The following is a 16,171-nucleotide window of genomic DNA, read 5'->3' as shown; positions in this document are numbered from 1 at the left end:
GGTTATAATTCAAAAGGGCATCAAGTTTGTGAAAAGTTTGTCAAGTTGTGCTCTCATGGAGTCAATAAATTTTGCAGCATTTAAATTGACAATGTAGTTTCTTTAGGGTGTTTGTACTTTTTGTAGGACAAAAAACACAATGTCCACAGATTTACACTAACCTTACACAGTTTGAAGATATTAATGATAGTAGAAAGCTTCCCTGAAAATATTACTTGCTGAGGTGCTGTAGTTTTTGGGAAATGAGTAAAACAATGTCATGAAAATAGTTTTCGTCTAAGCATTTATGGTACAAACGTATTTTCATGGCATTGTTTTACTCATTTCCCAAAAACTACAGCACCTCAGTAAGTAATATTTTCAGGGAAGCTTTCTACTACTATTTCCACTATTAGCTTTCCACTATCATTATCTTCAAACCCTGTAAGTTTAATGTACATGTAAATCTATGGACATTTTGAAAAAGTACCCAAATCTTTGGAGTGAAAACATAAATATTGTCACATATCCAAAGTTTTGAGTTTTATTTTGTAATGAGGGGATCAGGGAGGCCTCATAAAATCTTTGGAAGATAGTTATATTGGTGCAATCATCAAAAGCAGCATGTGCGAAACTAATTACGTAGAAGGACATGGTCGCAAAATCATTTGTTTCTTCCTGATGCAATGAGATCATATTTGGCATTGTGCCATTTGAGATATTATTTTTAGCTTTTTCTTTTATTGAAAACCAGCAAAAGCTATATACACATATGCATTTCTAGGTCAAGGAAGACCAACATTCGTAGCGAACTTTCCGTGTGTCACTGAACCCTACAGTGCGGCAGCCGATTTCACGAAACTTTACGCAACTGCGTAAGTCCACTTGCACAACATTTATGGCGCTGCACAACATTAATGGCGAGATTTTAGTTATGACGCTTTGAAAATTTTCCGCACCAGAAACGGTCCCTGATATCTAGGACGTCACTGTAGTACGTATAATACGAAAGTGTAAGGCCGCCAGGGCTAGGGTACAAGGCAGATCCGTGCAAATTGTGTGCCGATCAGTAAAATTGCTTGCCAGTACTCGCACATTTTGGCTGATTTGTTAAATAATAGTATAGAAAAATCAGTATATGATCCAGAATGCACATTAGGGCATTTAAAACCCAGATAAACACCAAGGAGAAAAAATTTCTGAAGACCTCGCTTTATTTCAGCATTCTTCGGCCAAACTTAAAAAAATTTGCTCCAGAATTCCCAACAGTTTTGTAAAAATTCTGGGAAGAACCCTGCAGGGCAGAAAGTTTCTCAAAATGCTATATTTGTTAATGGTTTGTAATTCTTTATGCAATAAGAATAATTTGAGTAATTTCCCATTGGTATGTTTACAGGGTAAACACATTCTGATTGATACAACTTTATAAACACACTGGTAATATGACTACGTGTGCTGAATATGGTACGCAATAGCATGGCCACTGATAAGTGCACCCGGGGTCTTTTTCCTGTTTTTATCCTCCGTTTGGAAGTGATTGTGACAAAACCCAAGGTCGTGTCTGCTCAAATCAGACAACCACTTTGGTTCCGTAGTTTTTAAAAGTAAATTTCACAACATTGGAGATCATAAGGCCAAATAAAAAAAAATACCAGTTGATCGTCCCCGCCCGCATCCTTTTTTTTTTTTTTTTTTTTTTTTTATACTATTTACTGTTTTTCGATTTTTTTACTATTTACTATTTTTCGATTTTTTTTTTTTTAATCTTTTTTTTTATCCATCTTTTCAAAAGGACTGGCCTAGGAATCTAACTTGATGCTCTCGAACACTTGTAACCGTCTGTTTCATAAAACAATATTAGTGAATGCCTACCAGCAAATCGTTTCGACCCTGTTAGTGTTAGTGTTAACACAGTTCCTCATGCAACTAATAGGTATAAATAAGTTTGCGGTTGATTCAAACTGAAGAATTGGTGGCCTGTTTGATTTGAAATACTAAGCGGCCATCTTGAAAAAAAATTGTAAATAGTAAATAGTAAGGCCCTCATCCTCCTCTTTTTTGAAAAATCCGGACGATCAACTGGTATTTTTTGTTATTTGGCCTAATAGAAAATGTTGAACCGCTTTTAAAAGATTCAGTTTCATATGACCGTATTTTTTTAACCACATGGAGTCACTTTCAAAGGTGACTTTCCTTGCAACACATACACACCCGAGTGACTTTTGCAGAGCTTAGGAAAGCACCGAATACACAGTGCTTAGCTTAAAAAAAAACAGCTTTATGAAATTGAGCTAGAAGCAGCTTTATGAAATTGAGCTTAGGGTGTCACAAGAATTATTTAAGAGGATTCCTAAAAATAGGGAGTGATGCGGCTCCCTGATGTTGTCTGGTTAGAATATTTCTCACAAGTTGACACAGTGAGTGGGAAATAGTTTCTTAAAATGCCCTCAGGCACTAGACCTATGTTATCGAATCATTGCTGTTATTATGTTTTAACACAAACTATTATGGTGTCAATATTCTTTTTGGTTTTTACCCATAAACACTGATGTGTGTTAGCACTGTATACTCAGTTACCCGAGTTCTGTAAAAAAAATCACAGTCGGGTGGGATTCGAACCCATGACCTTTGCAATTCTAGAGCAGTGTCATACCAACTAGACCACCAAGATTGCCCGGTGGCTAGAGGCAGTTCGAATCCTATGTTTTAGCAGCGGGTATTGCAAACGATTTAATTTAAAGGCAGTGGACACTATTGGTAATTGTCAAAGACTAGCCTTCACAGTTGGTGTATCTCAACACATGCATCAAATAACAAACATGTGAAAATTTGAGCTCAATCGGTTATCAAAGTTGCGAGATAATAATGAAAGAAGAAAACACCCTTGTCACACGAAGTTGTGTGCGTTTAGATGGTTGATTTCGAGACCTCAAGTTCTAAACTTGAGGTCTCGAAATCAAACTCGTGGAAAATTACTTCTTTCTCGAAAACTATGGCACTTCAGAGGGAGCCATTTCTCACAATGTTTTATACCATCAACCTCTCCCCATTACTCGTCACCAAGAACGGTTTCACGCTAATAATTATTTTGAGTAATTACCAATAGTGTCCACTGCCTTTAATAGATGTTAAATTTGCATCAGGGATGAAGAATATATTTTGTTTTTTTACCCATATATTCGTTATAAAATGTTTGAGAGTTTAAAATGAAATCGTGGGTGTACTAAAAGATAATGTTTTTCCTACAGTGTAAGTTTGTTCTATTTCATTAATCATCCATGTTGTGTTGTATTCTTTTCATACATGCAGTACATGAATGGTGGTGACCTGAGCAAGACCTTACTGGACATGAATATCTACCTGTCATGGCCGGCTCGTATAAGAATAGCTAAAGACATTGCATCCGGAATGAGCTATCTACACATGCACTGTATAATCCATCGAGATCTTACATCTATGGTAAGGATTATATCCAATCCGCAAATCCTCCATGCCCTACCCCCTTTTAATTTTTTTTACAATTTTTTTTATGCAAGTGCGAGACACACAAGGCCTGAAGGCCACTTCAAGGCTTGGGCTACAATTTTTTTCTCCAGAGGCCGTTGCCACCTACATTTACTCCGGGGCTGAAACAGTCCATACGGACCGGATGTAGCAAGTGTCATGACCGGGATTCGAACCAACACTCTGCTGATCAAACACCAGAGCTGATCATAACCGCTCGGCCATGACATGCCACGATTTGATTTGACATGATACTGACATGATACTGGTACAGATTCTGTACTGTGGACAACCTAAACCCTTTTCAAACTGTTTCTCTTATCCCCATAAACTACAACCCCAGTGAGGCGTCAAGACTTGTTTTACCTCTGGGTTAACCCAGGGCACTTTCACACTGTGTCCCTGTTCCACCTGGTTCAAATGTTTACAGCCCCGACGTTTCGGCCCCAAAGCAGAGGCGTTCTTGAAGGCTAAAAAATAAAGCTTTCAAAAAAGACTCAAACCTTAAACTATTTTTTGCATTTGTACCTTGTTACATGTAGGTCACCTTAATTTGCAACAGGTATTTATATTTTCTCAATATGTACATGCAGTGAATTATTTCCCTTGTTATGCTTCACAATTGCAACAGAAAGCATATCCTTTGCTACAAACAAATGTCATCACTACTCACTATTTATTTACTTAATTTGTTTCTTTATGATGTAAGCTTGGATGAATTTGTTCCCCGAGCTCCAAATGCTAGAGATAGCTCACTTCCTCTTCAAAGATTTGTCATAAACAAACTTGGCCAAAATGTTCAACATGACATATCTTTATGTTGTGCCCTTTTTGTGCCAAAAGTCACAATTCACTTTACAACATGTATAAGGATCAGTACGTTGTGTGCTGTGTTGGAAAGTGGAGCTGTGCCAGCACCACACCAGGGCCCAATTTCATAGAGCTGCTAAGCACAACAATATGCTAAGCATGAAATTTCTTCCCTGATAAAAACAGGATTACCAGCCAAATTTCCATTTGTTACATAGTGCTTGTTACTGGTATTCAGCTTTTGTTTGCTTATCCTGAAAATCACATGGAAATGTGGTTGTTAAACCTGTTTCTATTAAGGAAGAAATTTCATGCTAAGCAAATTTAGCAGCTCTATGAAATTGGGCCCAGAACCGGTTGAGATCGGTTCTAGTCTGAAATGACCACATTGGGAACACTTTCCCACACATGCGGAAGTATAGACTGCCCAGCCAATGCAGCGAGGAAATGACTTCATTTCTCGTGCCAAAAGTACAAACTGCATCCTGGAATCAGAAATTTGTATTCATTTGAAGACATCATCAGTAACTTGATCAGTTCCACAATACATAATAGTAATTTGTAAAGCAGGTTGTTTATCAATTAGCAAGAACAGTTTGAGTTTTTAATTAGCATGACGACACTGTCATGTGATTGAATGTGTGTGGGTATACATTGCTTTGGTTTTAAAGCATGTTGATTGAAACAAAATATGGCAGAATCCAAATGGTCGAAATCAATTTCATAATTTGTTGATGGTCGGGTTGGACTAGTGGCAACCTCGCTACCATGGGCAGCGTGCCGTATCACGCTAGCTCTGTGTACGTCTCTAACCCCTGGGAGGGAAACTCCGATCCGTGTCTTTGATTGGCTATCATATACGCACAAAATTATACGCCGTGCGTATAAAGATGTACCCAACGCCGAACGCCACGAGGCAAGTTTATGACTTTCATTACACACAGCGCATCCAGCGTGTGCGCGACTAGCTGCTTATGCTTATGCCCAGCACAGAACGGATCAACCACAGGACTAATTGTAATATCCCTTATATTTGGATACTTTCGAGTTACACTTCCAGGGGTTATGATCGAGCAAGGCATGCTGGGAAAAAATGGCGCGGCGAGATCGATCACCCCTTTGGAACGAGGTTGATGTAGTGGTATCTTTTCTTGCCTTCCACCATGACCACCTCGAAGACCACCTCGAAGACCCCGGTTTGAATCATATGCTTGGGAACGATGTGGATTAGGCTTTCAGTCTACCTGACTTGGTTTTTCTCTGGAATACACTCAGGTTTTCCTTTAGATCTGAAACTTCCTTCAGTTTCTTCTTGGCTAGTACAATGATTAAAAACTTGACATCTGAGTGTCACTTGCTTCACAAACGGAATAAATTAAAAGACATCAAATGAATAAATGATAATTTTTTGATTGTTTTTTTTTAACTGTGTACAATACAAATCTTGAAGCTACTTGTATATACGTACATTAGTCCCATGTGAATGTCTGAGGTCTTGCAATGTATGATTAAGGCTAGGTGATTGATATATTTATGAATATTCCCAGCTAGTTGATTACACAAAACAAAATAGAACTCTAACTGTTCAAATCCTTTTCATTTTAAGTTCCTCTTTCGTTACAAGATATCTTAGTGCAGGGTTTCAGTTTGTGAAAACAGAAGGGAATTTTACAATGTTTTATATTATCAACCTCTCCCCATTACTCGTTACCAAGAAAGGTTTTATGCTGATAATTATTTTGAGTAATTACCAATAGTGTCCACTGCCTTTAAGAGTGATTACCGAACGGCTTCCCTGTAATTTATGCTATTATAAATCATACCACTGCTTGTGTGAATACGTTCTACTGAACAACAAGTCATACATGTATAGATGAAAAATAAACATCCAGGAATTTAGTTCTTTAAAGTGAATAAACTCTGTTCTAGATCTGTCCTGATGGCTTGCGTGCTAGTAGAATTGCTAATCTGAAAACCAGATAGTACATGGTGTTCTGCTTTTCCAATAGGAAGTTATACTCTTGCTAGCAGTCAAGGATTTTCCCCTTCCAAGTTTTGCATATTTGCTAAATAATGAACCATTTTTGTAGAGTGCATCACGATCACAGAGAAGTCCCTATGCACTTTGAGATGAAAACAAAAGAGAAGTAAAAGTTCTAAAAATAGAGATGTGAAGTAAATACAAAAGCAAAATTTAGTTGTTACAGAAAGAAGTACTGAAGGCTATTGCAAAAATAAATGTGTTTTTAACTTTGTCTAAAATAAATTCACTGTTTGAGCTTGTTTTATGGAATCCGGAAGACTATTCAATTATTCTGCTGCTGCTGCTACAAAAGCTCTGGCCCCATAAAATTTAGTAAAAGTCGAGGGACAAACTAAGAGAGACCTGGAAGAAGAGCGGAGATTTCGAAGTGGATGATATTTTTGGATGAGTACGTGGAGATAAGTTTGGCCTAAACCTTGCAAACATAAGAAAGTTAATGAAAGTATCTTATACTATAAAAGTGATTTTTATTTGATTTTAACACTGACTGAGAAGTAGGCATGAACTTCGTATGATTGAAGTACACTGTACAAACTTCAAGTGTCTGCAGTGTAATTCCAATGCAACACGTTCATGTGAATATATCAACTTATGGCCGAGTGGTCAAGTGCATTGGACTCAAGCTCGGGTGTTTCTAATGAGCAGAGTGTGGGCTTGAGTCTCGGACAAGACACTTAACTGTTATTGCTGCATCCTTTGAATATGGCAACTGTAGAATGAACATGTAGCTAGTCTGGTGTACTGCATGTATATTAGTCTTGGTGCAAGACGACCCTGTTCTGTATTTCCAACAGTTACTGCTTGTAGAGGGCGCTATTACTCCACCACCACCTGCTATCACCCACGAACCGTTATCACAGGAAGTATATTAGTCTTGCACCAAGACTATGTAAAAAAAAAAAAAACAGTCACACTTTTGTGAGGAGAAGGTGTTCTGTCAGTTGCTGCTGAGTACGCTGTAGCACTTTGTTAAACGTTCAAGATGTCAATAACCTGTTTTATTTTCGGGTAATCTGGACCAGGATTGCACCTGACCTCCGACACGGCCAACGCGTGCTTATAAAAGTAGTCAAGCTTTGCCAATTTTTAATGATGTTTTTTCCTCAAAAGTTTAGGGATTTTAACAGCCCTCTCTTTCACTGTAAAAATGTTATAAGCCCATTTAAAAAAAAGCAAACCTTAATTCTGTATTAAAATGTTTTTCGCGTTTGTAAAAGCAAATTGTATACTCAGTACTTTCCCGAGCTCTGTGAAAACAAATCACAGAACTCAAGAAAGTCTGGAGTTAAAGCCATTGGACCTTTTCGGTACAGAAAAAAAAAAAAAAGTTCACAGATTTACAAATAATTTACAGGGTTTACAGAAGGTAATGGTGAAAGACTTCTCTTGAAATATTAGTCCATGAAATGCTTTACTTTTTGAGAAAACGGTAAAACAATATAAATTCTCGTTAACGAGAATTACGGATTTGTTATAAACACATGTCATGACACGGCGAAACGCGCGAAAACAGGAGTGGGTTTTCCCGTTATTTTCTCCCGACTCCGATGTCCGATTGAGCCTAAATTTCCACAGGATTGTTATTTTATATATAAGTTGTGATACACGAAGTGTGGGACTTGGACAATACTGTTTACCGAAAGTGTATAATGGCTTTAACAGTGCTTACACACATCTGTGTAGGGTTAAAAACCAATGATGCGGATGCAAATTTAACATCCATTAAACTACATTGTGCTGGTACTAAAGTTGGGAAGATGTTCTTGTAATTAGTGATAGATGCGTGGGTAAAGAATGGCTTCTGACAGTTGACATCTGTTGTCACAGCTTGACAGTGTCATCTGTGGAATATCTCAAGAACCCGCAAGCAACATTTTTCTTTTCGATATTGAATTTCCCCCATGAGTACATGTGATTGCTGCTTGTAGTATTTGTACTATGCTATGGTTGATACACTGTAAGGATAGAATGTGTCATTTGCATACTACAAGCTTATATAGTGCACATGAACTTCAAACAAAACGTTTAAAGGCAGTGGACACTATTGGTAATTGTCAAAGACTAGCCTTCACAGTTGGTGTATCTCAACGTATGCATTAAATAACAAACCAGTGAAAATTTGAGCTCAATCGGTCATCGAACTTTCAAGAAAATAATGAAAGAAAAAAACACCCTTTTCACACAAAGTTGTGTACGTTTAGATGGTTGATTATGAGACCTCAAGTTCTAAATCTGAGGCCTCGAAATCAAATTCATGGAAAATTACTTCTTTATCGAATTCTATGGCACTTCAGATGGAGCCGTTTCTCACAATGTTTTATACCATCAACCTCCCCCCCCCATTACTCGTCACCAAGAAAGGTTTTATGCTAATAATTATTTTGAGTAATTACCAATAGTGTCCACTGCCTTTAACACCCACGCTGACATCGTTAGTAGATACAAATTTATTGTATGGAAAAGTTTGCGGTAACACCATGTAATGAATATCTCACAATGAGTTGGGGTGGTTATGAAAAGAACCGTTGGTTTCAACGTAAGCTCTGATCGTCTTCTGGAGAGCTTTCTCCAGAAGACGGTCAGGGCATACTGATCGAACTGTTGTGTTGTAACCAACGGTTCTTTTCAGAGCATACTGATCGAAACGACGAGTTGCAACTAACAGTTCGTTTCAGAACAACCCCAACTCATTTTAGAGATAGTCTTTACATGGTGTTACCCCAAACCTTTCCATATCGTCTTCCCACCCTGCAAAGTTTCACATACTACACAATTTATTGTTTACATACTTTTGAAAGTTTTGACCAGGTGTTTCAAGGTAACAGTTTGAAAGATCACTTGATTTTGGAGGACCATCTAAACACTACTCAGATTGTGCATTCCCATTAGAGAGTACTTTCCTGCATGGTCATATTGTTCACTCCGGAAATGCGACAGGTTTTATTGTATACATACATTTATACTGGATTGAAACAATCGTACGATTTCAAAAACCAAAGGTAAACTTTGCCTTTAATAAAAACATGGATGTAAATCAGTGCGTCTATGCGAGGGAATAACATGACCTCTGTTGTCCTGCTTTCTGGACATTGATGTTTAGGCAAAACAGTCATTTATAGTTTAACTTAAAGGAACGTTACAGAATTAGTAAGAAACACAACCGTGAAGATTCCAGATTTACATAAAACTTACAGTCTAAAAATGATGATGATAGTAGAAAACAACCCTTGAAATATTTTTGTCTGAAATTTCATATTTTGAGTAGAAATAAATAATCTAATTTCGTGTTTGGAGTTTATCGCCCAGTGAGCGTTTTATTCATTTTTGTTTTGCCATCGATGCAATGCAGAATTTGTAATCGTTTTTTTCACTATTCTCTCGTGACCCAGAGGGCCGATGGATATCAAACTTCTACAGGTTTTGTCAGTTTATGTATATGGCGGATTACATAAAGTGCTTACACGTTAGCAACTTTTTGCTAGCAAAACCAATTAATTCTGTAATGTTCCTTTAAGCATTTTCCAACAGGGCTTGAATTGGTTGAAAATCCACAAGACCACAGGAAGGGCTCCAAATTAAAACTGGACCACAGGATTGAGGCCAAGGATTTTAGCCTCAGGCCAGTAAACTAATGACTGGACAGGTCAAGGGATGTTGTGTTTTCAATTGACCAAAAGTACCTTACTGTTTAGTAAAGGAAGTCTGTTTATCATCTTTCAAAGCACATTCAACCTCGTTCCCAGGGGTGATCGATCTTACCGCGCAATTTTTTCCCCAGCATGCCTTGCTCGATCATTACCCCTGGAATTGGCAAATTTAAATGTGCTATATGCTAGCACATTTAAATGAGCCATGAATCAGCGTACATATTCAATCTTTTCTACGCACGCACGTATGTTTGTCTTAAAGAATGTTTTTCTTTTTGCAAATATCAACTACGCGCGCACGCACTTCACATCTAATGCATAACCAATTTCCTGAGCCAATCAGCATTGTTTCCCAGTACATCCCTCCCAGGGGTTAGTGACGAGAGGTATCGATACGGCGCGCTGCCCATGGTAAAGCGAGGCTGAAGCACCTTTAGGACGAAGCAATGGTCATGTGTCTTGCTTAAGGACACAAGTGTCACGGCTGGGGATTCGAACCCACACTCTGCTGATCAGAAACACCAGGATTTGAATTCGGTGCTCTTAACAGCTCGGACACGACACTCCCAGAAAGACCTTTCTCATTAGGTTTTTGTCTTGTAAAATAAATTCTGGTCCATTTAAAATGTTAAACTAAAAGGTCCAAATGTTTTCTTCTCAATTCCCCCCCCCCCCCCCCCCCCCTAAATTTGATGCTTTGGGACAGCCTTCGGGTGTGAAAAAACGCTTTATAAAAACTTAATATTATTATTATTATTCTTTTTTATTTTGCCATTCATTATTAGAGTCATTACCAGACGCATACCTTCCCTTGAAAAATGTATACAGACCCTTTAAGAGATTAAATTCCAGGCCATGGTATCTATCTGAGACTGTCTCTCTAAAGAATAAATAAATAAAAATTCATGACCATCATTTTTCCCCTTCTTACCTCTCATTATGCAGAATTGCCTGATTAGGAAGAATAGCAATGGCATGTTGCACGCTGTGGTAGCTGACCTCGGTCTCGCTGCCAGAATACCCAGGTAGGTCATAGGTCAAGCTGGATGGGTCAAAGGTCGGGCAGATGAACGTAAACATGGGAGGTCTGTGTTGATGTTGGGCTGTCTAATGCTGTTTAGTTAGCTTCCTGGATGAGAAGATGGATGAGTTAATAGTGTGGGAAATTCTGTTCTGATTTAAGGGATGGTAATAAAATTTGCAGCCGAGAAACTTTTTTGTACTTTAGTCTTATTTTCGAAAAAAAGAATTGCCCAAGGAAAAAAAGTCTTTAAAATTGTGATGACAATAGTCCATTGAAGCCTACCCATGTGTTCATGTTGGTCAATCCTTGTGATAAAAAACAATGTTCCTAGTGGAAGAGTCATACTTGAGTTTGAAAATAACCGTGTATGAAAAAAGATAATTATTTTGAACTTTCCTTGGTGAATCTGATGTAATAAGTTTATAATTGAAAACTATGTAGATTATCGGTTAGGATTTTAACTGTTTAACTTTTAAATGCACTATTAATTTCAGTGAGAAAATGATCATATGGACACAATAATTGTTTACCTGTTAATTTTACTTATGGCCCAGAACAAACAGGCGACAATAGCACCATCAAGAGTCCTGTTTCCCATTCTGAAAATTGTGTGACTCTGCCAAGTTAATTTTTAATTTTACAACTATTTGTTTGAGGGATTAATACAGTGACCCTAGCAATTGGTTGGCACATGAAAGAGTTCACCATAAAAAACCACATTTTATCTGTTTTCAAATTTCTTTTCTTTTCAAACAGAGCCAACAGTTTGAACTATAACCTTATAATTCTACTCCCGTTTTCTACTTGTTCGGAAAGAAATATTCTTATTGTGTTTTAGATCTTGCTAAAATTCAACGTGTACAGAACACTGCTGCTCGCCTCTTTTCTTGTCTGCCTCTTTCTCACCATATTACACCTGTACTAATGCAATTGCATTGGCTCCCAGTTAAGTTTCGAACAGTTTACAAAATTCTTCTGTTAACTTTCGAGGCTCAAACATGTCAATCTCCTGCGTATTTATCTGAACTTGTTCATCATTATTCCCCTACTCGGACTTTACGATCATCTCAACAGTCATTGCTTTCTGCTACTAGAGCTTCTTCCATTTTTTATGGCCACAGATCTTTTTCTTATGCCGCACCATTTCTTTGGAATAGTCTTTCTGTGCATATTCGCCAAGCTAATACTTTACAATGTTTTAAGTCCTTGTTGAAAACTCATTTGTTTAAAGCTTCTTTTTTGTAATTTGCCTATTTGTATCTTGTATCTTTCTCTAATTGTTTATTTAATTGTTTCTTTAATGCGCTTAGAGGCTTTTGCATTAGGCGCTTTACAAATGTCTTATTATTATTATTATTGTAAGTCTTCATATCTATTTTTAATTCAACAGAGACAAGTCGGAGCAACTTGCAACGGTTGGGACTCCATTTTGGGTATCGCCAGAGAATCTTAGAGGAGACTTCTACACAGAGAAAGTGAGCAGTCGTCGTGTTATTCATTTTCCAATCTCCGAACAAAGATATTGACAAAATAGGGACACCGCCAATATATGGCTAGATAGCTCAGTTGGTAGAGCGCCGGCACGTTAATCCGGAGGTCGTTGGTTCGAATCCCTCTCTAGTTAATTCTGTGTTCAACCCCAAAAATCAACTTATTAAAAGTCAGGTTTCACTGAATGATTATTTTCTGTGACAATTCACTAGCAAAATCCAGTCAGTGTTTCTTTTATACGTATACTTAGCTCATTTAGATCCATGTCTTTTTTCTTTTTATCTCAATAAACACAAAATTTGATGAGTCATGTATTATGTTCATCTGTCCTTTTTGTCTGTCTGTCTGGTTGTCTCGTTTTATTGTCTGTCTGGCTGTTTTTTACAAGCTCATGCTTACCAAAACAGCCCCGTACTCTATTTATTTATTCATGTTTGCTCTTACTTAAAGAAATGTTTTGCTTTACTCCGTAATACATGTAACTGTCATTATTCTTTTATGAGAGTATGGAAATAAATGTATTCTTGCATTGAATTGAATTGAAAATAGACACAGAAATTGATCCAACAGGCATCGACTCGGGGTGCCTGTCACATGGTCATTCACACTCTAACACGTCAACTTCTTCAATAATATGCAATACAAGTTAAATTGGATCGAAGTGGCAGGCTTGAAAACTAAGCTTTCATGGCTGCCATTTCACTGGGGGATACCTAGCTGTCTCTTTGTGAGACTGCAATTATTGAGATGAATTCCCACTTACTAATTAATGTAATTAATTTCGAAGTCTTATATAGTGCACGTATCTACCAAACAAGGTACCCAAGGCGCTGAGTATATACAAACTTTCAGAAAGATTGGTTATTCGTAGTGATGAATTCTGAGAACCAATTAAGTAGCATCTTACTAGGTGCTAACTACATTATTAAGTTTGATTTTGATTGACGTTGATTTACAATTATGTTCTAAGGCTTGATGTTGAAAACATGCTTTTGAGAAGCCCGTTCGTTCTTGAAAATGATGACAAATTGCTACCCTAAACCATTTAAAAATAATTACCCTGTCAGTTTCTCATTAGGGCTTATCATTTGATATCTGAAATAAAAAGTCACGCCTAATGTGATCCCCTGGCTGTCACAGCCCTGGTTGTATCGTTAACTTGGGTGCAATCCCAGCTGGCTACATGGCAGCTAACGGTAATATGATTTCTGACTGGCAACCCCTAACAAAAATAGTGACAAATGGGAAGACCGGCAACCCGGCATGTTAATCTAGGGGTCATTGGTTCAAATCCCACTTTAGTCCCTTTTGTCTTTGGTCAACCCCAAATCAAGCTTATTCAAAATAAATATTTCAATTCAACAGTCGACCCTACATATTCTTTTTCTGAGCGTCACCCATCATTCATGATTTTAAGTTAATTCTTTAATATTCATGGTTCGTTTCAGACGGATTTATTCTCCTTTGGGATAATCTTGTGTGAGATCATAGCAAGAGTAACAGCCAATCCAGATGAGCTGCCAAGATTAGGGGTAGGTAAAACCCAATCTATCACGTTAGCCCCATGCTTACAGTTTAAAGGCAGTGGACACTATTGGTAATTGTCAAAGACTAGCCTTCATAGTTGGTGTATCTCAACATATGCATAAAATAAACCCGTGAAAATTTGAGCTCAATCGGTCATCGAAGTTGCGAGATAATACTGAAAGAAAAAAACACCCTTGTCACACGAAGTTGTGTGCGTTTAGATGGTTGATTTCGAGACCTCAAGTTCTAAATCTGAGGTGTCGAAATCAAATTCGTGGAAAATTACTTCTTACTCGAAAACTATGGCATTTCAGAGGGAGCCACTTCTCACAATGTTTTATACCATCAACCTCTCCCCATTACTTGTCACCGAGAAAGGTTTAATGCTAATAACTATTTTGAGTAATTACCAATAGTGTCCACTGCCTTTAATGTGAAACTATTCAAGGGGTGTAACAGCGTTCTTCCGTGGGTCGCCCTGTTGCTAGGTTAAAAACCTCTTCAGAAAATTGTAAAAAAAATACTAAAGTTCACTCAGTCACACAGTGTATAGTTTGTGCATGCGTGATCATTATGCAACCGCTTGTGACTTTGGTATTAATGCCTAGCATCATTTCACATGATTGAACTCGTTAGTTCTAAACAGGAGGGAGTTTTTGGAGGAGGTCTTGATCATGGTTGTTTATAACGAAGGTCTGGATCACACGAATTAGTTCACACAATGCAAACTTGTGATTTTCTTACATCAATCAATTGCGTTAGAAATGTTGTGCGAAACGGATATAAGTTCCGTCTTTCTTTTTTCCCCAGGATTTTGGACTAGACAAGGAAGCATTCCGTATGATGACCGGTGAATGCCCAGAGCAACTTCTTCTTGTAGCTTTCAGCTGTTGTGACGTAAGATTTTTTATCCTTTGGTTAGGTTCCCCCCACCCATTCCCCTTCTCCGCTGACCTCCTAGCATGGAACCAAGTCAAATTTGTTGCACTTGATGTTTAAGAATTGTTGTAATGGTTGGTCAGCTCGTTAGCAAGTAACACCAAGGAGTGTTTAGTACCAAGTAGTATGTGGTACCAAATAGTTCTTTGTATCAATTACTACTTAGAACCAAACAGTACTTTTCAGTACCAAGTACTACAAGTACTTAAGCTGGACATTGTGAAGTAAGATGTTGATCCTTTGGTTAGGTTCCACAACCCCATTCCCAATCTCCCATGTTTTGCAATGGTTGGTCAGCTTATTTGCAAGTAGTGCCAAGTACTGTTTATTACCAAGTAGTATTTAGTTTATGTTTGGTTTGCGGTAACACCATGTGTGTATCTACGTGCCAGGTAGAGTTTGTTCTTAGAGAATTGTCTTGCTTAATTCTGCTACCGCGGAGTAGATTGTGCGGGTGTTCGGGAGACTTCTCAGTTCTGAAAAGAACTGTTCTGCTTCATAACTAGTACTTAATGTGTGTACCGCAAACCAAATATATATTGATAGCTCACCATGCAATGCCTCAAATCCTATATAGTATTTAGTTACAAGTAGTACTTTGTTTCAAGTACTACTAAGTACCAATCAGTACTAGGTAATAAGCAGCACTTTATATTGACAATAAAAGCTTAGCAGCATGTAGCAGTTTGTACCAAGTGATACTTATTTAGTACCAGGTAGTACTTAGTCCTAGTAGTACTTATTGCATTGCTATCCTTTTATCTTTTCCATTTTGGGAGTTTTTAGAAATAAATAAATAAATAAATAAAAAATGCTAAGGCTCATAGTATTTAGTACCAAGTAGAACTTAATGCATGTACCAAGTAATATCTTGTTATCCTTTTATCTTCTCCACTTTGGGAGGTTTTAGGAAACGAACAAATAAATAAATAAATAAATAATACTACATTGTTACTTTTTTAGTGAGCTTTATGTATCTTAACTTTACTGTATTGTTATCCATTTAAACCAAAGATGGTGCCAAGTAAGCGACCTGCTTTCACGGATGTTGTCCTCAGTATCCGAAACATAGAGTCGGACTTTGAGAGAATGCATAGAAGACCGCCGTCTTTGTCAGGTATGAAATATATTCATCTTTCTGACATAATCAGTGTTGAACTTTAATGTGATCAAGTTTTGAGTTACCTCAAAAACTCACCCTACTTC

General features: G+C 37.6%; 1 protein-coding gene across 1 annotated transcript in view; it reads left to right on the top strand.

The window, feature by feature from the left end:
- The window catches only part of LOC139946009 (dual specificity testis-specific protein kinase 1-like), a 46,318-nt gene that overhangs the window by 22,201 nt on the left and 7,946 nt on the right, over positions 1 to 16,171 (top strand). Inside the window, exons 5-10 of the mRNA XM_071943591.1 lie at positions 3,289 to 3,438; positions 10,930 to 11,009; positions 12,399 to 12,483; positions 13,948 to 14,031; positions 14,837 to 14,923; positions 15,980 to 16,082. Of these exons, the coding sequence (XP_071799692.1) occupies positions 3,289 to 3,438; positions 10,930 to 11,009; positions 12,399 to 12,483; positions 13,948 to 14,031; positions 14,837 to 14,923; positions 15,980 to 16,082 (589 nt within the window). The remainder of the gene's footprint in view (positions 1 to 3,288; positions 3,439 to 10,929; positions 11,010 to 12,398; positions 12,484 to 13,947; positions 14,032 to 14,836; positions 14,924 to 15,979; positions 16,083 to 16,171) is intronic.

Source organism: Asterias amurensis, chromosome 13 (assembly GCF_032118995.1).
Source record: "Asterias amurensis chromosome 13, ASM3211899v1".
NCBI classification, from domain to species: Eukaryota; Metazoa; Echinodermata; class Asteroidea; order Forcipulatida; family Asteriidae; genus Asterias; species Asterias amurensis.
This window is presented reverse-complemented; position numbering and strand designations above follow the sequence as displayed.